Source organism: Dromaius novaehollandiae, chromosome 3, assembly GCF_036370855.1.
Source record: "Dromaius novaehollandiae isolate bDroNov1 chromosome 3, bDroNov1.hap1, whole genome shotgun sequence".
Classification (NCBI taxonomy): Eukaryota; Metazoa; Chordata; class Aves; order Casuariiformes; family Dromaiidae; genus Dromaius; species Dromaius novaehollandiae.
In genome coordinates this window covers 85,244,494-85,267,375 of record NC_088100.1, presented here as the reverse complement: position 1 = coordinate 85,267,375, position 22,882 = coordinate 85,244,494, and the positions used below count along the sequence as shown (strand labels likewise).

The 22,882-nt window shown below is 35.5% G+C and overlaps 1 protein-coding gene across 1 annotated transcript in view; it reads right to left on the bottom strand.

Annotated features, from left to right (window-relative positions):
• Positions 1-22,882, bottom strand: part of RYR2 (ryanodine receptor 2) — a 470,020-nt gene that overhangs the window by 156,649 nt on the left and 290,489 nt on the right. The window contains exons 30-42 of the mRNA XM_064509351.1: positions 21,856-22,030; positions 14,360-14,568; positions 13,203-13,555; positions 12,102-12,216; positions 11,111-11,271; positions 10,274-10,433; positions 9,891-9,977; positions 8,858-9,084; positions 7,097-7,898; positions 6,322-6,522; positions 6,090-6,195; positions 3,623-3,766; positions 566-839 (exon numbers count right to left, since the gene is read on the bottom strand). Coding sequence (XP_064365421.1) covers positions 566-839; positions 3,623-3,766; positions 6,090-6,195; positions 6,322-6,522; positions 7,097-7,898; positions 8,858-9,084; positions 9,891-9,977; positions 10,274-10,433; positions 11,111-11,271; positions 12,102-12,216; positions 13,203-13,555; positions 14,360-14,568; positions 21,856-22,030 — 3,014 coding nt within the window. The remainder of the gene's footprint in view (positions 1-565; positions 840-3,622; positions 3,767-6,089; positions 6,196-6,321; positions 6,523-7,096; positions 7,899-8,857; positions 9,085-9,890; positions 9,978-10,273; positions 10,434-11,110; positions 11,272-12,101; positions 12,217-13,202; positions 13,556-14,359; positions 14,569-21,855; positions 22,031-22,882) is intronic.

Sequence of the window (22,882 nt, the reverse complement as noted above, 5' to 3'; positions counted from 1 at the left end):
TATACAGTTTTCTCCAGTTGCATCCTTTATTAGGCTATATTTTATTCTTATTAATCATATAACTAAGAAAAAGAAGCCTGGGTAAACTACATGATAATTCAAATAGTTCTAACCACATTCAAGGCAATAAAATTATGGCATATGTACAGATGCATGTATACAAAACTCCATTTGCTGACAGCTGGAGGGGGTTTTATGTGTCCACAGCCACCAATCACTGCACTCATATAAAATAGACAGCATTTTTGATAGTACTCTTTGCAATCATAGTACTTAAAATATAATAACAAGATATATTTCTGCAGTATCATAAAACATTACATGTGTTTTCAAATCTTATGAGAAGTCTTAGAGATGTCATTTGCTACTCTCCGAAAATTATGCATATAATAATGCTACAAAATATCTTACAACTGAAGATACTAGCTAATTGATATGAAACTTCTGCATTTACCCATATGTAGAATATTCACATTCAAATTTTACGCATAACTTAGGTGATAACTATATAGCAAATAACAATAAATATCTGTAAATTAAGATATGCTACGCTCCAGTCATTTACCCTAATCCACGAATCATAAGTTTTTCTTCCTCCTTCCCCATTCTGACACTGAGCAAGGAACGGATTTGGCCGAGGGATGCTAGAAGATTGATTGTGTCTTCCACTGACACACTGTTTATGGTGTAGGTCTTTGGTAGGGCTCGAACCAAGCCACCAATACCATCATATTGGCGATGTAGCAACACAAACATGGCCCTCACTAACTCCGGGTCTTCTATTACTGACTCCTGGGCCCAGCGTACCATTGTGTCTGAAATCAACTGCTGAAGAGTAGCTGTGAAGAAAATACATAAATCACAAAATTACCATTAATTGCTCATATCTCTACCAGTAGTCCCTCAGAACCCACTATGCAACATGCACTGGAATGAATTAAATTCTTAAGAAGCACTTATTCTTGGTATTTCTTTAGCAGACTATCAAATAAAAACATAATCACAGAGGGGAAAAAAAAATCTCAAAAATGAAAGCCTATATTCAAAATTAAAATACATAAAATCTAAATCTGGTAACATAAAGACATACAAGATGATCACAAAGTGGCCAGATTTATTTCTATATACTGTTTTCAAGAATTTTCCAAGAATTCAGGTCTGAGAATTTTTCTTATGTTCTATGAAGTGGGAGTGGAAAAAATAAAAGTAGCAGATGTGAATGCTGTATTTATTTACAGTGATTCCATCTTAAGCTGTATATGCAGTCAAAATTTAACATTATAATGTACCAAACAGAATAATTTAATCCATTGCTAAAACTAAAGCCCTTTCAAAAGAAACAGAAATGGAGACACTCCACAATCCCTATTGTTAAACCAAATCAAGTGAAAAACATCATTTGTATAGTCTGAGTCGAATATCCAATAAAGCAAGAAGCCCATATCTGTTATTCTCATTAGCAATAATTATCAGCTGCAAAGTTTTCAGAAAATTATAAAATGTTGAAACAGACAAAATGTTTAATATCAGATGAGATTTGAGACCACTGTTTGGAAAAAATACTCATGAACTAACAATCAGGACAAAGTGAATACTGCTCTTTTTCCCATCTCAAGAGAACTTCCATTCAGTTTTGTAAGATTTTATCACACCAAACTGGAATCCTCTGCAGACATCCTGATAGTCAAAGCCTGTTTTACTTTTCCTTTGTTTCAAACTGACAGTTCACATCAGAAGAATTAAAAACACAACAAAAAAATGCAGAATTTTTCCATTAGTACTCACATAACTAATCAAGTTATTTCCATGTCAATGGATAACAGAGAAAGTTTGAGAAGGGAAGTTTAATAATCCCTGCTGAAGTTCAATTAACTGCCTGACAAATATAGAGGGGTTGAAGAAGGTGGCTGATGCAGAGCACACATCAAAAATATTCTCAGATTAGAAATCTGTGCATTGAGAGATTTTGGTATAAACCAGATACAACTTCAGTCAAAATTTAGAGTACAAAAAAGTAAGAGTGCCCATAGAAAGATAAAGCCCAAGAGGTGGCAACAGTTTATGGAAAAAATAATGTTCAACAAAGAAGGAAAAGAATTGATGCTAAGATGAAGTAGACAATGTGGGGAAAAATATTTAAAAAGAGTAATAGTACTGTATTTCACAGTAATTGTCCAAACACTGCACTATAGGTGTTTCCATTGTCGCACAGCATAGCATGTTTTAGAATAACATAATTTAAAAAAAAAAACCTAAAAGACAAAATGTATTTTGGCTGGTATTTCAGAAAATACCAGGACTGAAATAAATAATAATAGAAAGGGACACGATGTTAAATTTCTTTTGTTCTTTGCAAAGAATCACATGAGCAGGCTCTCAGTTGACCTCTATTTTCATAAATGCGATAGCATATCTCAGCTTGTGCGTTTGGCTTTACTTTGTTCTGCAATGCAGAACCCAAGCAGCCTAGCCACCATAACACAGACTTGTGGGGATTATTTGCCCTGAAGGGTTGTATGGAATTAGTTCAATACAATATTGTCTAATTAAGTGAAAGAGAGAAAATTAGGTTTTGGAGAGCTCTAACCTTACTACGTAAAAAAAAAAAAAAAAATTAGGAAACCCTAGGGTATAGCACCACATTCTGCATAGACAAGGCCTCTAATTATCCCTGCCTATTTAGCTATTATAAACAACAGTTTATAATTATAAAGATAGAGGGCATATTTTCAAGAGATAGAGGGCATATTTTCAAGAGACAGTATGTTGTCTTAAAGAAGACTAAACCAACAATAACAACTGGCAACTAAGTAGCAATTTCATTACAGATACCCTGGGGAAATGTTCTCATCAACCTTAGGCACCTACATTCAGCAACAAAGTTAAAAGGCTAGTCTACCTAGAAGTTCTACATCACCAATGAAGGAAGCCAGGTTTCTACCATAGGCAGAATATCTAAACTGTGTGTCCAAAAATTTCTTCCTGCTAGTAGGATGGCAGCATCAAAAATTATTTTAAAGTGCCACCACAATAAAGGCAAAAAGTCAGAATTGACAAGTTAAAAAAAATATTCACAATCAGTTGATCCCAAGTGCAGAACTTGGATGCCACTGACAAGGACTCTTATCAACATGTGAAAAGGCAGATGTCAGAAAAATGACAAAGTAACAATCACAAATGGTAAATTATGGATTTTATGTTAAGTGGGGAGGTTTCCCCTAAGTACAGCAGTACAAATTAAGGTCTAGTTGTGCAGTCTTCTTTCATTTGGCATCCTTCATACAAGTACTCAATTGGAGCTTCTGCAGCTAGTTTTATGAGGGAGTTTCTAAAATTAGGACCCTGCTATAATTAAGTCTGCACTAATTGCACAAAGAGTAAGATACATTCTGGAAAGGCCAGTATAAGAAATTTTCCACTACATGCTATTAAGAAACAAAATTGTCTACCCTAAGCATTCCAGTTGAGCTTGCTTAAAGTCAGAGCCATAAACTTTAAGGTATATAGATGTTTCAGTAAAAATCTGTCTTGCTTTGGTACATAATATATGAAGAGCTTCTTTGTCTGCTTCTTTTCCCATCTGGAATTAGGATAGACTAAATTGTGATTTAATTTTGCTTACAGGATGTCTTAGTATCATCATCAACTGGCTTCTCAGCTTGCTTTTTCTTCAGATATGTGACTTTTTCCATAAGGTATAGAAGGCGACCCCTAATGGTTAAATCACTATTTCCATCCAAGGTTCCATCTTCATCTAGTTCGATTCCTGAAATCAAAGTTATACATTAAATAGCAAAAAAAGAACCCCTTTTAAACTAGTTACAGCCATGCTTGCTTGTACAAACATAATCAAACTGAAAAACGCTGTTCTGCTCTGTTAGAACTGCCAAAAAGCTTGATGTGTGATATGCTCAATAAGCAGTTTGGGACAGGTGCAGATGAGACAGATGTGAAACAAGCAAATAAGGATCATGTAATCAAATATTCATTCTCTTATTAGCTTATTGTATAAATTCTTATTAACTCAGTGTAGAAATCGTGTATTGTTATACCCAAAATACATAATATAGATACTTCTATGCCCAAAGCCCTGATTTAAATCTTCATTAATGTAATCCATACAGGCTTTCAGTCAGTTTTAATTTCCCCATCACCAAAACGGAGAGAAGACTGGTTTCTTAGCCTGCATTTCTACTAACAAACATAAAGGGGCCAAGATTGGTTCACTGTTGGTGAAGCATATGGCACAGTATGGCTGGCAATCTTGCAGTTACATGATTCAATCATGCTCACAGTGAGAAAGTGTTTTCTCATGTTCAAATGGAATTTATGGTGTTTCAGTTTGTCACTCCAGACGTGACTTCACCGGTGCTGAGTAGAAGGGAAGGATCACCTCCCTCCATCTGCTGCTGATGCTTTTCCTAATGAAGCCTAGGATATGGTTGGCCACCTTTGTTACAAGACCACATTTCTGGCTCATGTTCACCTTGGATTCCCAGGTTCTTTTCCGCAAATCAGTCTTGTACTGATACAGGAGGTTGTTCCTCCCGAGGTGCAGGACTTTGCATTTGCCTTTCTTGAACTTCATGAGGTTCCTGTCAGCCCTTTCTCTCATGTTACAACTTTATTCTTTAACTAATATATTGCAACTGAAACAAAAACCTTGACCTATACCCAACACTCACACTAAAATAAAACCAAAGTAAAAAGATCATTCATTTATTTTTTCTGTTCTTTTTTTCCTTCCAACTTTTATTATGAGGTTAAGGTTTGGGGGTCTTTTTCAGTAGTCTTCACTTTTGCATGATGTTTCTGCATCACATTAATTGTTCCCCTCAATTTCTTGCATCTCGTCATGTAAAAATTCTATTGCGTTGGTTTAATTGTCTGATTTTTTTGCATTAAGTACAGTCCCATTTCGACTACAAGTTATTCTGTTACATTTTTTCCTAAGAGAGTAACCAGTGTTAAACTAAACAACAATCATCAATAATTTTCTATTTTACACTCAGTCATATTGCAAAATGTTTTAGATGGCAGCTTCTTCAACCAAACTAATAGTAAAGAGACTGAAATGTCTCATTGGTTAGAATCAGAGATGCTGTGGAATTACCCAAATGAAATGTCTGTTTTCCTGCAGTTATGCAGCTCCCTGAGCTCTTGTTGTCCTTGTCTGATTTGCAAACTGTCAATATAATTGTCTTTTAACCATTTCAACAACACCCCAAATGGTGACTGGCTAAGCAGCCAAACATAGGACCCAGGATGTGTAATTGTTCTACTTATTTTGCAATGGCCATGTTTTGAACACCTACAGAAATAATTTTGTTCCACTGTAATGACTCTTCTGACCCAGACAATTAATTTCCTAGTTGTAGATTATTCAAATTACTAATTCTTCATAAAGGAGATAAAAGAATAATATTGACAAAAGTAAACCAAGTAATCTGAAAGAAGAGAATGATGGTAAAAAAAAATAAAGAATGTGAAAATCAAAGAAAGATGAAGCCTCCACCTCTTTCAAATATTATTTCTAAGTTCTTTATTTCATTTTAGTTTTCTGCCAACTGACAGTTCACTTTGAATTTTCCCTTCTTTTTTTTGATTTAAAATAAAAACAATTCCTTTGAAGTGTCATAATGCACCTTCATCAAGTTTGTGGATGACACCAGATTGGAAGGGGAGTGGCAAATACACTCACGGGCAAGGAGTACCAGAGGATAGAGGAATGGGCTGATAGAAACCTCATGAAATTCAGGAATCCTTTGATAAACAAACAGGTGCACTACAGAGTCATCCAATGTATTGAGCCCAAAGAAATTCCCAAGTATTTGCATGGGCAAAAAAAATCTTGTTCTCTCATCAAGGAAAACATAATGGATTCTCTTCTACTTTGACCACATACGAGGATAAGAGCATTTCCTTGTTTTATGACTGCTAACTGTGTATCTTTATTGGGACAGTATTTATTATTGATAAAAAGTAATCTCCAGGCTACTTAGTTGGTGAGTTATCTAAAATTATTTAGAAAAATTACTTTTAAAGCTAATATAATTTAAAAAATAAATATATTCAGAAACAGGACGTACCACAGTGTGCCATTAGGTCTTCATGGAAATCCAAGAGTTGATCCCGAATTTCTTCAGGGCAAGGACAATCATTTTTATCATCTTTAAAGTTCAGCAGCATGTTAATCTTAAAATAAAGAACACAAAGGAAAAGCAGGCAACACTGATTTCTATAGGCAAAACTATGAAATCAAAAACACTCTGCCACACACATAGCACAGGAAAACAATAAATGGTTCACTGTAAGCTGTACCTGTTCCTGAGGTGGGGAACGAAATTCTTTTGTTTTTCTAGCTGTCAGGGCAGCAGACATATTCAAGGCCTGCATTACTTCGTTGTATCGGAAGCGCTGATTCTCTTGAAGCCTGGCCACAAAATCATCAGAAAATGCTACAATGGCTTCTATCCGGTGTCGTACCTGGCAATCACACAGGTACTGGAGTAGATGACACATCTGAGAAAACAGTATCAGAAGAGCAAAAAGAGTAGGCAAGCTAAAAAAAACTCTGCTGTGTGTTAGGTAAACAAGGATGGATCCCTTACAGCAGCAGTTACTGTCAGATGAAATGACTGAAATCTTCAATGCAGTAATTTACTGCATCTGAAGTAATCTGTAATATATTCTAGATCAGGACTAATTAGTATCTGACATACGCAAGAGATTTATGTGCCTCAGACCTAAAGGAATAGGAGTTTCATTTATTTGTAAGACAATGGATTTGCTCCTTGCTTCTACGGAATTTCTTTGTGTCTGGATCCACAGAAATGCAGAATTCCTTGTTAACTTAATTCAGAAAGTGATAACTTAATTCAGAAAGTGATTTACTTAATGAAACAAGAGTTATTTGATTCACAGTATACAAGTTTATATTATCAGCAAGATATTAATCTTGTGGTTTCCTGTAAGTAGGTTATTTCTCTATTCAAACAACATCAGACTGCTGTACTCCTTTAAAGAGAAATCACCAGGTGAAGAAAGAAGGATATGTGGAAAATGGTAACAACCACTAACACAGCAGTATTGTTACCTGTAATTTAACAGGTTCAGGAAGCTTCATCTGAAGGAGTCCTTCCTTCGGCACTTGCTCCCCTTTGGTTTCTTCCTCTCCTTCTTCTGCCTTGAGCTCATCTGAACTCAGCTCCTTCTCTGAGAAATCACTTTCATCCTCCTGACTCATCGCTTCTTTGAAAACCCGGGGCTCAATCAACTGCAAGATGTGTTTCAGATCCCCATTATGGAAGATTCCCATAATCAGGAGGGTGTAAAACAGCTTGATGAGAGGGACAAAAAGAAATTCTGTAGAGCCTCCAACTGGATCTCTAACATGGAGGCTGCCCTCCTGAACAGCTTCAGTCAGCATCTCTATTGTTTTGGCCTTTAAGATTTCCAGAGGGAATTCAGGACTGAACTGAAAGCATTCACTGCTAATGCTTACAAAACTTGGGGAGGAGAACTGCATTCTTGGCCTTAAGGAAGTGCTAAGTCCTATACCAGGAAGGCCATGTTTTTTGTTTTCATCAGGAAACAAGGTAATACTCTTGGTCTCATCTGTCATTGGAACAATAAATTCATTATTCATCATTAACCTGGCAGTGGCATAGGTATTGAGATGGATGTCAATAAGTAAGTCATAATATCCTGCACGTAATAATCCTGGCATATACTTATTCTCAATAGCATACAGGAGCTGAGACTCATCCACATGGCTACACATAGCATGGGCCACCCGGTTGTTTCCTAAAGCACAAACAGCTGAATACAATCGGAGGGTATGATAGTGAAATTTCAGCAATTCTTCTTGTTCTGTTAGCTCTAAAATATCAATTGTCCTGCAGAGGGGAAAAAAACAAACAAACAGTAAATTCTATATCACAGTAACAACTTACCAAAGTGAAGGAATTCAAAATTCTACCTAAGGACAATATAATTTCTGTGGATGGAATTTTTCACTTCTCAACTTTCATGTGATAAACCCTGTTAACCCAAGAATCATGGACCAAGAATGAAGTTTAGCTAGGTATTTATCCAAGTCATTTCTAAAGTACAACTTCAGTTACCCTCAGTGGGGAAAGATCCAACTGATGTACTTAAAACAGAACACTTACTCATACTACAAACAAGATTTTGAATAACTGAAAATCATCTTTTTAATCCAGTATAGGATGACACATTTATGTCATTTATTGTTCTTAGATCTGGGATTGCACAATGACAGTGGACTAGCTAGTTTGCAGGACTTTTTTTTTTTCTTTTAGAATTCTTGCTTAATTTTTTAGTGATTTTGTTTTTGGTCTCAGTCATTACTGCTATATTTAGACATTTGGGAAACAAGAAAATCTGAAATCGACATTTTTCCAATTGTTTCAATTAAATTTAGGAAAACTGAAGTAATAGAATAGTTTCACTGGCCACACATTTTAAAAAGCTAAGAAAAACAGATCTTTGTCTATCTTGCAGATTATCTTTAATAACTTATGGTCTCAGTTTCTTTTTCATTTTAGTTTAAAACCCAAATACCCCAATGTTAAAGAGTTCAGAGAGAAGCTACTATAGGTTGGATACACAACAAAAAGATGCAGATTTTAAAACATTTAAAAATTAAATTAAATTAAATTGTAATGCTGGCTAAGTCAAAATATATTGCTTCTACTTACATGTGTTATACATACAAATAGAGAGAAAAAGAGAGACAGGGACCTGGGATTCTCTTACAGAAAAATTTACGACATGTCTAGCTTTATAATCCCAACCTAGCCCCAGTGTACTTTCACATATAAAAAACATCAACCTATTTTCTTCTGGAATATGAAGGGCCATGAACTGCAAAGGATTCAAGCATTGTATCATCCAGCCTTGACGTTCACTGATCCGAGAGACGTCAACCTTCAGGAAGTGGTTTGGCACTCTGCTCCAAAGCACGTGAGTCAGAAACTGGACATGGAGACGCGGAGGGCATTGAGAGACTGGGTTTTTGTGTTCACTTTTGAACAAACCAGCAGATAATGGCATCACATTCTGGAGAATTCCAACATAACAGACAATCAGCTTCATCATCTTTAGAAATAATGAATATGTGATATTTCTCAAAACAGATAGTCAATGGACAGTACAGTATAAAACAGTGTAACAGAAGAGTAACATTTTCAGTAGTTTGCAAAACCAGCTGGTAACTGCTGGCCAATTAGTGGCATAAGCACATTCTTCACATTTTTTTCTAAAATAACTAAACATGAAATAGAAACTTGAATGGAATGTGTATTGGGATCTAATAGTTAGCTTCCATGGACCAGAGATCTGAACTTCACCCTTCTCTTATCTCCTGATTTCTTAGACATCCACATATCCAAAGCAAGAAAGTCAATTTTGGCTCAGTTTTCGTATGTGCACTGTTTAAATGTATCTTAAAACTCATTTAAAGCCTAACTTGATCTGCATAGCATCCAGTCATCCATGGCTCAGTTTATAAAATACGAGATTTGCCTTACTGCCGCAGTGACTGAAAGCAATTTATGATATATTTAATATATTTAATTCAGAAACATCTGGTTTCATTTTATTAGGAAGGATGAGATGCAGAAACTTTCTCGGGACTTTGTAATATCCCTTGCCCATTCATATCAGTTATAATCCTTCTCATCCTACGTACTATATTTTAGATACATGAATTGAGTTCAGTGTAAAAATGGCAACAGTGCAAACACTTGGACTCATAAAAATGTGCCCAATAAGAACACGTTGTACAACAAATGAAAAAAATCAATGATTACCTGATATGATGTATTATTATTCCTAAATTTGCACAAAATGTAAGCATTATTTACCTTTATTCTTCCCAATTCAAACTGGAAAACATTGGGGCTTGTAGCTTGAGCAAATACAGCAGGAAATAGCTTAGTACTTGGTTCAACCTACATGAAAGATGCAAAAATAAATATTCACTGAAGACAGCAAAATACTGTTAAATATTAGACACCCCCCAACATCTGCATTGACTGCCAGTAAGTGCAAGCCTGTGAATAAAACTCCAGAAAATCCTACCAGGAGGGAAAAATTACCATAGAAGCTTCAATTACTTTTTCTTCCAGTCTTGTAACAATCATACTAAATTCATAATATCATAATAATATCAAATATCATAATAAAATTCAGTTGAGGCTTTTTGTTCCCCCCTCTCCACTGGAAGATGTCATCAAAAAATACTCACCTGATAGTATGTGCCTAGTTCCTTGCCATTAGCTGTGAAGGTCAGCAGACCACTGGCAGCATCAACCAAGCAACCAATCTCCAGCCCATTATTATTGCGTCCTTGTCCAGGACTCATGCTCTCTCCTGCACACACCATATAGCAGTTGCTGCGTTTGATACTGAATGTCAAAAGACAAATTTATTTATGGATGGCATGTAAACTTTCTGTAGAAGCCTAAAAATAAGTTTGTGCTGCTGCAACCAATGGGGCATGTGGCTGAAAACAGGAGGTCCCACCAAATTTCAATGAAATCTAAACCTCGTAATTGAAAAAATAAAAAGTGAAGAAGACAAAACAAGCAAAAGCTCAAATCATTAGTAAAATTTCAAGAGATAAAACTAACGTTGCAAGTTAATGTTTTATAACATTTAGTGTTAAGCATAACATACAGAGTTTCTGACATGGACCATAAGCAGAAGTTGTGACAGGAGTTGTTCTTGTACTAAGCCTGGCCTGCCCAAAGCCAAAAAGTTCCAAAAATACGACAAGGAAGAGCTCTATTTTGCACAAATACAGGATCATGTTCTGAAATGAATGACTGAAACTACATATAAAAGCTGTACTACTCTTTACTTTTTCAATCTATTAGTTTTACCAGATCATTATTCCACAAATCTTCACAAGCAAGAGGAGAAAACAAGTTATAAGGGGACCACACCAGTCTGCACTTTTTGATACTACAACTTATTTTACATCAATCCAATTCCATTAAGTGGAGTAAAACTACAGATTATTAGTTGTTAGTTGCCTTTATAGATAAAAAATATACATCTTTCTAGGAAAATTGTAACCAACCTCTCATGAACCTTCCCCTTTTCATCTCCCAGTGTAACTGTGACTGTGCGCACTCTGTCCAAGTCAAAGATTGTGTCATACTGATGAAAGTCAGACGTAATCCAGCCCACCCAGACATTAGCAGGTTCTTGACCAGGAAATATTCTCACCGAATAATAGTACTGTCAATAAAAACATCATGTTACAAAGTGTTAATATTGATTTTCTATTGTATTATTTTGATTCAGAATTAATTTGTTGTTCTAGAATCTGAAAATGTCATCTCTTCAAAGCTAGCATAGACTTGTTCAAGTGCAATTCGTAAGACAAGCAACATAAAGGATAGCAACACAAATCAAAATACAGCCAACAAAAACATGCATGTTAAAGAAAAAAAAAGGGGAAAACAGTACAGATGCAGCTATGGGCTTGTCCTGTAGGCTTTTGCATTGTAGCATTGTAGGTTATATTTGTATTGCAGCTGCAATTTTTACCCTGTAGGTAACTGGCAGCCGGTAGTATGCTAATATCTTTTGGAAAGAGGAGAATAAATATGAAAGAGCTATATTTTGTGAGTGAGTGCTTATGGAGTTGATCTCAGAGAAAGGCACTCAAAACCCTTATTACTGTAACCAGGAATTCAATGAAAAAAATGCTGAATAAAATTAGGAAAGAGGTGTTCAAATGTTCCTGAACACTGATCTGTTGGTTTAACACACTCTGCATTTATTTCTCCTCTCTGATGCACGGTGTTTCAAATAATAGTTTCAAAATAGTTTCAAAAACAGATTCAAATGAATTTATGGCTCTCCACATTAAATTATTTTAGATTGACTATCAAGGCAAAACAAAATGAATGTAGCAGTCTCAACTTAGTAATGCAGGTCTACTGCAGAAATTTACACTTAAAATTTGGCCTGAAAATCACATGTTTCCTGAAGCTCTTAACAGTGAAAACATGCAGTTGTTCAAGAAAGTAAACAGCTGAAATACAAAACCTAGGTTACCATACCGTGGAAGTTTGCATCAAATAATCATAGTCATCCCTATCATCTGCTAGCACATCCTCAGTAAGTCGTGCAGAGTGGCTTGTGCTATAATCAGGCTTTGTCCTCCTCAGCATAAATCTGTAATAAAAAAATGAAATCAAAATCTGTATGAAAGGCTCAGTAAATCAGTATAAGTACAGATGAATTTTGCACATGTACATTAGCCTTGAATACACAGTATTTATCACATTATTTATTACATTATTACATAACATGTATTTATTACTTACCCACAGTTCAAAACAGAATATTTTCTTCAGAGAAACGATGGACTCATTTTTAAAAGCACTTATATAATTTTTTATTAAATTGTATATTCAAAACTCCCTTGGAAGCTGAACCCTTCTTAACTTAAAAAGAATTATTAAGCTGTTAAGCATTTTTGACACTCTGGAAAAGGAACCTGGAATCTTAAATTACTTTGATACGTTTTAAAATTTCACCCACACTTCCATATTTATTCTGCACTTAGAATATCTAACAAAGTCAGTTTGGTAAAGAATGATAGAAAGGAATGGAAAGCTGCTGGTTGCAGTAATGTATCTGGGCAATGGCGCAGTGTTAGCATCTCCACAGCATCATCAGGTAGGTCCTTCTTTCATTGGATTATGTAAGAAAAGTTAGGGAGAATGAACATGTCAACTAGAGAATATTCTTGCCTCACTTAATGAAGCAAATGACCTAAGAAGCTGATACTCACTACAGATTATATAAACATCTTCAGCTTTTTGGAAGTTTTGTGAAAAAATTCTCAGGTCACTTCAGAGACTTTATAGTTCTGTCAGAAAGGATTTCCATGGTTTTAGAATGCATTTCATCTAAGGATCTCAAAAGCCTTCACGATGAATCTAATGATAGGTCTCTAATAGCTGGAGAAATGTTTTCAGGTTTTTGCTTAATTTTGGTCAGTATCTTGCAGATGATGTAACTTAAGTACATGAACATTAACTGTCCCACTTAGTTAAATCCGCATTTAGGGCAGAACTAGGGTAAAACCTCTGGAGACCTGACTGGCATTTCCTTCGGCAATTCAAATAAAAAAATATGCCAAATGTGCTACTGACCTTTGTTTAAGACGTGAAGGTTTTTCTTGAGTGTAATCTTTATGATTGTTAAACTCTGGTCTTGTGGCATCTTTGTCTCTTTCTGTCCGGTCAGGCACTAGATGACCATGAGCAGTTTTCATTAGAACCTCAAAATCAGAATCAGCATCGTAATCCTCCAAGTCATTCTTAGGGCCAAAAAGACCAGTGCCTGTTAACCCTCCTGCAGCTGTCCTGGAGAACACCTCAGCACATTCAATAGGCATACTTAATCGAAAAAACATGACGTCTGATTTACTGTTCTGTGAACCAAATGACTTCTGTGTGACCTTCAGGCAGGGACAGCTGTCTATGGTGCCATCAATTCTCATTACCTATCAAAAATAAAGATGTATATATTTTGAAGCTGATGCTTTTCTCCTGCTCTCAAATATTCAAGCCATATTTTTAGAATAAACACTCATGACATTTTAAAACAAATCAAAACTTGCAACAGTGCATTCAGATACATTGTAATCATGTACTATCATTTTAAGGGGAAATAAATACCCTGTTATTGGGAGTGGAGGTTTTTGTTGTTTCTCTGTTAAAAAAGCACTCACAAAATATAAATTCAATCTTGGGAAGAACAACAAAAAGCAACTAATAAAGTATATATGTAAGACAAAAAAACCCTACATTGTGACACACAATAGAAAGAAAGGTTCTATTTCACTGATTTTAAAGCGGCTTTATGGTAGGCAAGCTGCACAACTGACTGGGACATAACTGTTGACACAACTAGCTCATAAATATTTATTAAAATCAAAAGCAATTAGTCATGGAAAATCACTAAGTGTGTGCACCAGAACACATGATACTTGTTACATAGAAAGGCTCACTTTTTTGAATGATTTTTTATGTACAGGACTCTCGCTCGCTGCACAAGGAATTCATCTTTGAGAAGCTCATATTTACACACATGACAGATTTTATGGATGAATAGATACAATGAACCAAATAACTATGTTACTTGTAACTCCACCGAAGGTAGCAAGCTTCTAGCAGGTGTAAAATACATCCAGAACAGAGCTAACATACCAAACTAAAAACCTTGTCTAGAAGTGCAGAAGTAGTTTTATAGTTAAAGCATACTCATGGAAAAAGTGTCTAGAAAGATTCCAATAGAGATCACAGACCTCGATATGTTCATGGTTTAATGGCACTGATAGGAACTGAGGGAGTCTTTTGCTCAGCCAAATGGTGATGTCTCTGTTTGTATTAACAGCGAAGGGCTCATACCCTTCCTGTAAGCCACAGATAGTGAAATATTTTAGAGTGCTGACATCTTTTCCAAAGTTCATTCTTCCCACTTGAGATAAGCCCAGGCTGCACACAGGTAGAAACCCTTAAAAAAACAAGAAGAAAGAACATGTGGGTTGTACATCACAAACATCAGTGAATTGGTTTCTTCCCATAACCCAATTAAAAATTACTTGTAAAAAATGCCAAAAAACAACAGTATAAGTGCAAGCAGTCATTACCTCATCACCTCTTATGTATCACCAAGAATCTTATCTCAAATATCATTTTGAAAATACAGGTCCCTAATAGTTAAGAATCTCTTCATTCAGCAGCCAGTTCGCTTTAGAGAAATGTAAGAGAGAAGTTCAGGGATTCTGACAACAAACAGTTGGTTAAGCTCTCTGCTAGCATGGCAGAGTGTTATCAGTTTTCATGATTTTACTCTGAGTCTTACAATAGTCAATATTCCTTCTAAAACTCCAATAGTCATGGTATTTTCAGAGAAACCCAAATATCTCCTTAAAAGAAATATAGTTCTTGTTTCCAAAACAGCAAAAACAAAAATGTGCACCAACTTCATGCTGCAGAATAAAAAATAATGATAAAACCCAGAAACTACACTTAGTAGCTTTTTATTTTTCATAGAAATTTTGTAGTACTGGAAGTGACAATATTATACTGTAGCTTCATGAAGCGATGTTTCAAAGAATTTACTTCGAGTCAGCTTCAGATTTGTATGTATCTGTTCTTTTATTGTTTCACCAGCACAAGGAATTCACTTCTGTGCATGCAGTCAGTGTTAAATCTCTGCACTTTTTAAATAACCATTTTTTTTGCTCAGGTTCAGAATCTTAGTGTAGAAAACAAAGAAAATATGTTATTTCTCCTATTCCTCTTGCTCCTGGTTTTGAGTTTCCAGCTAAAAACAGTTTTGTAAACTTATTTGACCCAGTTACTAACAAAATACAACAATTAAAAAAAACGCTGCTGAACAAATCTTAAGTTCAACTCTGCTTGTCTTCTCTTGCATCAACAAGAAACGTAAAGCTCCATTCCATTATTCTGGCTCAGGTGAAGCCACTCTAACAGATACGGAACAGTATAAGGAGGAAATAAAATGAGTTCCTTGCTTTTCTTAAGGCTGTCTGGATAAAAAATGGCAGAACATCTGTTCACAACATGTTCTTTAGAGACAATAGCATACCTCACAGCACCAGCTACAGGAATGATTGCTCATTAGATCAAAGATCAGCTGTCAATATCGCCTTTTCTTTTCTTTTTTTTTTTTTTTTTGTTATTATTACAGATAAGCAAGATTTATTATGTATATGTGTGTATTAGGCATGGTGAATCTCAGGCCATACACTACAAGTCATAAGCTGAAGTCCAGATTTTTATCTTAGTAGCAAGGCTTTTAAATCATGAAGCATCAGCTTCTCACACTGACAACATAGAGGATTTAATCAGTATGATTTACGTCTGTTCTGCTCATGCAAATCCAATGTTAGAAAATAAAGAGCATTTTCCAGAACTAAATGAAAAAAAATCGTATTATACAATTCATAACTAGAGAAGTTACAGTTCTATAAACAGACATATACAGCAATAGAGCCCAGCAGCTCTCCTAGGGAAAATTACTAGGCATCCTGATGAATTAAAGGAACCTATACACTGCTGTAAATGATTTTAAGCAAAGCCAAGGAAATCAAGGGAAGAGCATAAACTCTAATCATGGAGATAAATAAGAGATATAAAAGACATAGCTACGTCAGATAGGAATATTTAAAATATGACTGATATTTACCCTTCCTAAACAGAATAAGAAGTTAATTCTTCTACTTATGCATTTCCCTTTGAGGTAAAAAAAAAAAAATTTCATTGATGCATTCATTCTTAGGAGTGAAGCAGGCAGTAGCTTTTCCACACAAAAAATGTAAATGAGCATTTGCAAGAATCCCTAAAAGAAAACAAACAAACCCAGAACTAATCTTACACATGTAGATGTCTCACTGAAGTTATTTAATTCAGTTCAGTATTTTCTACCAACGCTAACTGCAGCCAATATGAAATCATGATAATCTCTCTCATCAATACAAATTTCATTGATGCTAGAACAGTTCTGTACAGGTAACTAACTCCTGCAAGAGATCATTACTATACAGTAACTGCTCTTCTGTATGAATAAAATATAAATAGCAATACCAATCTTATGTGTGGAAGCATTACCTTCCTCTCCGGCAAAATTCTGCCCTGATTTGCCAATAGCATACTCAAATGTCACTAAGGTTGTTTAGGATTATTCCCCATCTGGGAAAGAAATGACATGTACTTTTCACACTGTTCTTACAAGACAGTAAAGAGTGTGCTGGTAAAGCAGTTTTGTGTTTTGCTATGGAACACAAATCAACTTTCAAGACTTTTCCATATACAGGTATCCAGCCATAGACATGGTATTCTGGAGATCCTTTGCAGCCCTTGCATGCTGCAGGCTACATAAAAAGATGATTTACTCATTGCCTCGTTCTTAATCTCCAGGTGCATAACAGGGCTGTGCAGCAAATCTTTTATTTTATTTTATGAAATAGCAAGACAAGTAAAAACAGTACCATCAGAAAAGTAACATTCTAATATTGTCTGTCACTTATGGCAACAGGATAGGACAGCAATACTTCTTACAACATTCCCTACTTTTGTGAATACAGGATGAGCTTTGCGATGCAATTTATCAAAAACTCAGTACAAACAGTAACATTCCTGCTCAGAGAGAGCATACATTGACTAAACAAAACTTGGGTTGCAGAGTGTTTATGTTCATATAGGAATATAAAGCATGAGCATTTCATATCTACAGTATAAAATTTCTCTTACGTAAGTGCATAATAATATGCAATTATTGTTGCATATCCTCTTGTTGGCAGCACAGCGCAAGACACAGCTCATGAGCCTTGATAGTAAGTTGGCATACAGTCATATTCCCTCTTCACTGTTCGTAAGTAAATTGAAACTGCAGGACTGACTTATAATCAAACTACATTCTTCAAAGCTGACCAAAGGGCTCTTACAAATCTTTTTTTTCTGAAGTGGAAAGTCACTTTTTGCAGCAGCACATGACATGCAAACAGTTCACTCAGAAGTGACATGCAGAAAGGCCTCAATGCTCTTAAGCAGGAGCCATTAACAAAACCAAACCAAAGCACTATATCAATATCCAGGCTAAAAAATGAAAGCCCTACAAAAGTCATATTTAATTTGGGTATATGTGAGTTTGTATGCACACACACATACATATATACAGACACATCCCATATAATGAATCTTATATGAAATACTCATAATATTTAGAAATACTGATCTGGAGTTATTAAATCCCAAATCAAATAGTGTATGCCTTTGAAATCAGAATAGCAGGTCTTATTCCAAAGGCAAGCTCTTCTCTATATACATGACACTAGAAAACTTAATGTGAATTAAAGGGATATTATGAAAAATCTGAGAGAAAAATACTCTGCAATGCAGATGAAAGCAAAGTGGTTAAGATTCAACAACCTAATTAATAGGCAAAAGACCCATCTTTCCCATGTATTACAGGAATAGGGATCCATAACCCAAAAGTACTATTTTGCACGTACTGCTGTTCAAAAGATTGAACAACTTCTCTCAAATATAGATATTTGATATATAAGACACAAAATATCAACCTAAAAAAAGGTAACAGAAAAAGATTAAAACTTTAATTTTTTTTCTTTTTTTTACATTTCAACAGTAATCAAGAAGATTTTAGGCAATTATCTATATAATATTTCTCACTGTTTTATGTACCTATAGGCACACAAGTATGTAAATTTCTAACAATAAATCAAATTTATAAACAAAAATACTCTATGGTATAGAATGATTTTGAGGCCTCAAACAGGCCCACAGCAAAGATTCTTCTTAAGGTAAATGTCCAAATTTAGACACTAAGTAGGTAACTGGTGTCTGTCCCCATTCTGAGCACAGTATTTTACAATAACCACCCAGTATTTCTACTTGTTACTCTGTTATACAGAATTCCAAAACACAGAATTTCATGTTGATGAGATACAAATCTTCAGTAAAATGTAGCTGTGGCCAGTTTCTGGACCACATTATGACCACTGTATGCCACTATAGGGCATGCAGAACTGTAAACATGGCACCAACTTCTCAAAAGTCCATTATCAGGAACAACTTTTACTCAGCCATACACAGCTGCTGGATGCTATCCTAATTAGGTGCTCCAGTCCTTGGATCAGTGCAAATGCTTAGATACTTTTTAAACACAAAAGCTGCTTAGTTGCCAACACCTCTCATTCCCAGCTGTGCCTTCTGTGTTGAAACTCACAAGAACAACAAAGAAGAGTACAACTCCAAAATCTCTTCTCAGATCTGCCTCAAGTATTTGGCAATCTCATAAGGCCTGATTTGGCCCTAAAGCCTGCTTTACGGCTCCAAAAGCTGGACCAACACCGCCACAGCAATAGGCACAAAAATTACTCTGCTGGTTTAGATTTACATAAACAGTAACTTTGTACCAGCTGGCTTTATACTGGATCTGGCATCATCTCTCCTCCCAGAACTGAAACACAAGCTTGGAGTTGGCTTAAACCCCCTACTGTGTACTCTCACTAATTTGAAAGAAATTTGATAGTGCTTCTACACTTGATTTGGTGGATCAAATTTATATTGTACACTGACTTGCTGAAGTGTAGATTAAATGTTAATGGCCTTGGAATCACAGGCCCAAATACATCCCTGCAAAGCAGTCAAAATGACTGCTACTTGCAAAACTCCTGAGACCTAACTAAGCAGTCCTTGTCACAAAAGACAGCTGTGAAGTTCACCATAAAAAAAGCCCTTGCCTCTTCTTCCTATCTAGCATGCCTCCTTTCCAAATGCTAGATACTAATTGAACAGGGCAAGGGACAAGGAGCTAGTGCCAAGCTAGGGGTGCTCCTACAGATCACAGAGAGAAAGCTAAGACAGCAGCAGAAATTTAAGTGTTAACTTTCTTACTAAATCCACTGCCAAAGAAAGCAAAACAAAACCTCTTTTTAAGGATTAGGTAAGCATAATAACACACTTTGAGAGGCATGTATGCTTCTGTTAATTTGTATCTCTCTAGCATACAGGGAGAAACGTCCTTCTTAGTTCATGGTGAGCATCCAGGCTTCTTGTTGGTATTCTTTGTATTTATTTATAGTATATGCAAATGTGCTGAATATGCCGCAATAAACATTAATAGTATAACATGAATTTACAAAATAACTTTAAAAAGAGTAAAAAATTTTAAAATAATTTATTTTCAAGACCCCATAAGTCTGTTGTTAAATTCAACCACCTTGTGTCTCAGAGCATTGCTCCAAAATGAAGAGTTGTTATGGGTCCATAACACAAAGCAAGAAGAATAGAAATTCTGCATTGAAAAACTTAATGCAATGTCCACTTAAATCAATGAAAAAATTCCCAGTGCAGTTTAAAGCAACTTTCTTTTCCATATAGATGGAACTCATCACAACAAGTCTTCTCTGCTGCAATACAGAGAAAAATAGGGAGATGCAAAAAGGGGACTGTTTCTTCAATTAATGACTGTGGATTCACCACTGCATCCTAAAAGGTTACCATAATTTATCATATAACATGCTGACTTGAGCCACTGAACTCTAATGGCTGCTTCCTGCTATGCTGGCACTATGTCAACGCTTCTTTCAAAAATCAAAGCACTAATTGTGTTGGAGGATATTATAAATAGGGACACAGAGAAGCAAATTTTTTGTGTTTGCTGAATACATTAATTTCTGTTTACATCTTATTGGGGGATAAGATCATATCACCAGTAAGCCAAGATTACATTACAAATTGCATATACGTATACATGTATATATGTGTGTGTGTTTGTTTTTACAGATTATACATATGGTATATATATATATATATATATATATATATATATATATATATATATATATGTACACACACCCCACCTAGAAAAGAAATTAAAAAATGAAATCAAATTATGCAATGTGTGAGAACAAATCCTTATCAATAGAAACACTGTCACTGTCACTGGGAAGACTTAAGTAAAAGCTAGCTGTTTTATCTTGGTTTAAAGGCATGTGTATACACACATATATCAACAAACACAGTTGCATTTTTCTTAACAAGCAGTGCACTTTGAATTACTCAAAAAAATTATAGCCAACATCTGCTTTTCCTTCAGAGGAAATGAAGCTAATTCCTTGTAGCCAATTAGAATTTATGTTACAGTAGTAATTAAAATCAGTTTGAATTCTTGTTACTGAGGAAACTGAGAGTTTAGGTCTAATACATCACTTTTGGTTATGGAAGGAATATGTACTATGTTTAACAGCCTTATGGATAGCATACTAGCACATGTCTAAATGTCAGATGGGAGAAACAGGGACCTCATACAAACCTAGCTAATGGGCTTTAGGAGGAAGTAAGACTTCTCCAGCAGAAACTACAGTTTTGTATCAGAGTCAATACAGAAAGTTACTAGCCCACATGCAGTACATGTAAGGCCACGGAAAAAGGAAGGCTCAAGTACAGCGCTGGATAAACAGACAACGGGTTACTGCATCAGGCATCCACAAAGCTTAGTTTCAGAAGCAAAAATCTTTTACAGTATTTACAAGTCTTTCAGCCTTTAGAATATTTTTTTAAATATATTCGCTAATGACAGAAAATCTATAGTGAGTCTTTTCTCCAGATATAGAAGTAATAAGCGCATAAGCTTCTTGGGCTTTGAGCAACAGAGTCGTAGGAAAGTATATATAAAAAGAGAGACTGCTGTTTATATACTAGATGCCTCAGCCTCTCTCTTTGGAAATAGGAAAGAATTCAATGTATCATATCATCCTGGACTGCAGTCCCTAACAAACTAAGTACTTCTATCAGTACGGAGTATTGCACCAGCTTCTACTCCACCTAGGAACTGCATTGCTGAAGTTCTGTGACTGCAGTCCACAACAAAGTATTTCTGGCAGGAGTACAAAGCACAGCAACAAAATTATACTCAATTTATGAGCACCGAAGGAGCTAATGATCAGCCATACACTGTATATATATAAAATACCTTTACTGCTACTAAGCTTAATCTGTCCGTCTCATACTGTTCTAAAGTTAATAAGAACAAGTTACAACAACATATATTGCCCAACATAGTTAAAGCTACACCAAGATATTTTGGCCAACCAAAGCTACATACTCACTCACTCTTTCACCCAGAGAGAAAAAAAAGAAAGAGAAAAAGAGAAAGGTCCACCACATTATAGGGAAGACAACACACCCAGCAGGAAGACAAACAGAGCAACAGCAGCAAGTTAACAGCACAATATATTACAGTACTTACCATCGCCAACCTCAAAGTCCTTGAATGCAAGTTCCGAACCTGAGTCATCAAGTAGGATTTCACCATTCAAGGTGAACATCATAGTGTGTTCATTCATGTCAACCATACATCCAACAACATCTCCTGCCAACCAGGAGCGGCCAAAATGCTCATTACCCTGATGCCACCGCTGTGCCTGAAAGGGATTTCAAAGAATTTCAAATAATCATAATGACAATGCATCTGTTCCTCTCCCTCTCAGTGGTACAACTAATAATTAACCCCTTCGATTAGCATGGTACTAAAATTAACACTTTCACAGCATATCATTCCAAAACAATGTCTGTGGTACTGCAAGTTGACTCTGAAAATGGAAAATCAACAATTAGTTTTCTGTGAGCGCTCCTCATAACAGTATTGTAAAACGTTGCCAAGTGAGAAAAATTGCTATTTCAACGCTTTATTAACAAGCAAAAGCATGGCTTATTTTTATGCAGAAGCTCTATGAAAGGCTTATAATGGAAATAATATGCTATCAATTGCAATGTTAAATAGCTGTTTTGCAAACTTCTTTTTAAGCAATTGTTTTCATTTAATCTTGTAGCCTATAAATTCAATTCTTCCAAACAAACTTTATTGTTTCTTCAAGTATAATTCTAAATATGTTGCATATAAAATAAATGAAACCTCCTGTCATATCAGATCTTGGAAAGAACAGAATTGCTGTGGACAGGATGAGCACTCTGAGCTTCTGAGAGATTCCAGAATAAAGGGCATGATTAATGCTTTGTATGACTGACCCTCAAGTCAAAGACTTCAGGGCTTTGGATGGATACCCTTAGCTGGGACCATGGAGTGGAATTCAGATAAATGGACATCTATTAAGAAGTATTATAATATGCATAAAACAAAGTAGTGTTGATAACAAAGAGCTTCCCCATTCATTTATTCATTCAGAATTAGATTTTCATCCTCTGTATACTTTCTCAAAATCCTAAAAAATAAATTAGCCTTGCTCCCTCTCCTGAGGATTAAAAAACTTGAGCTT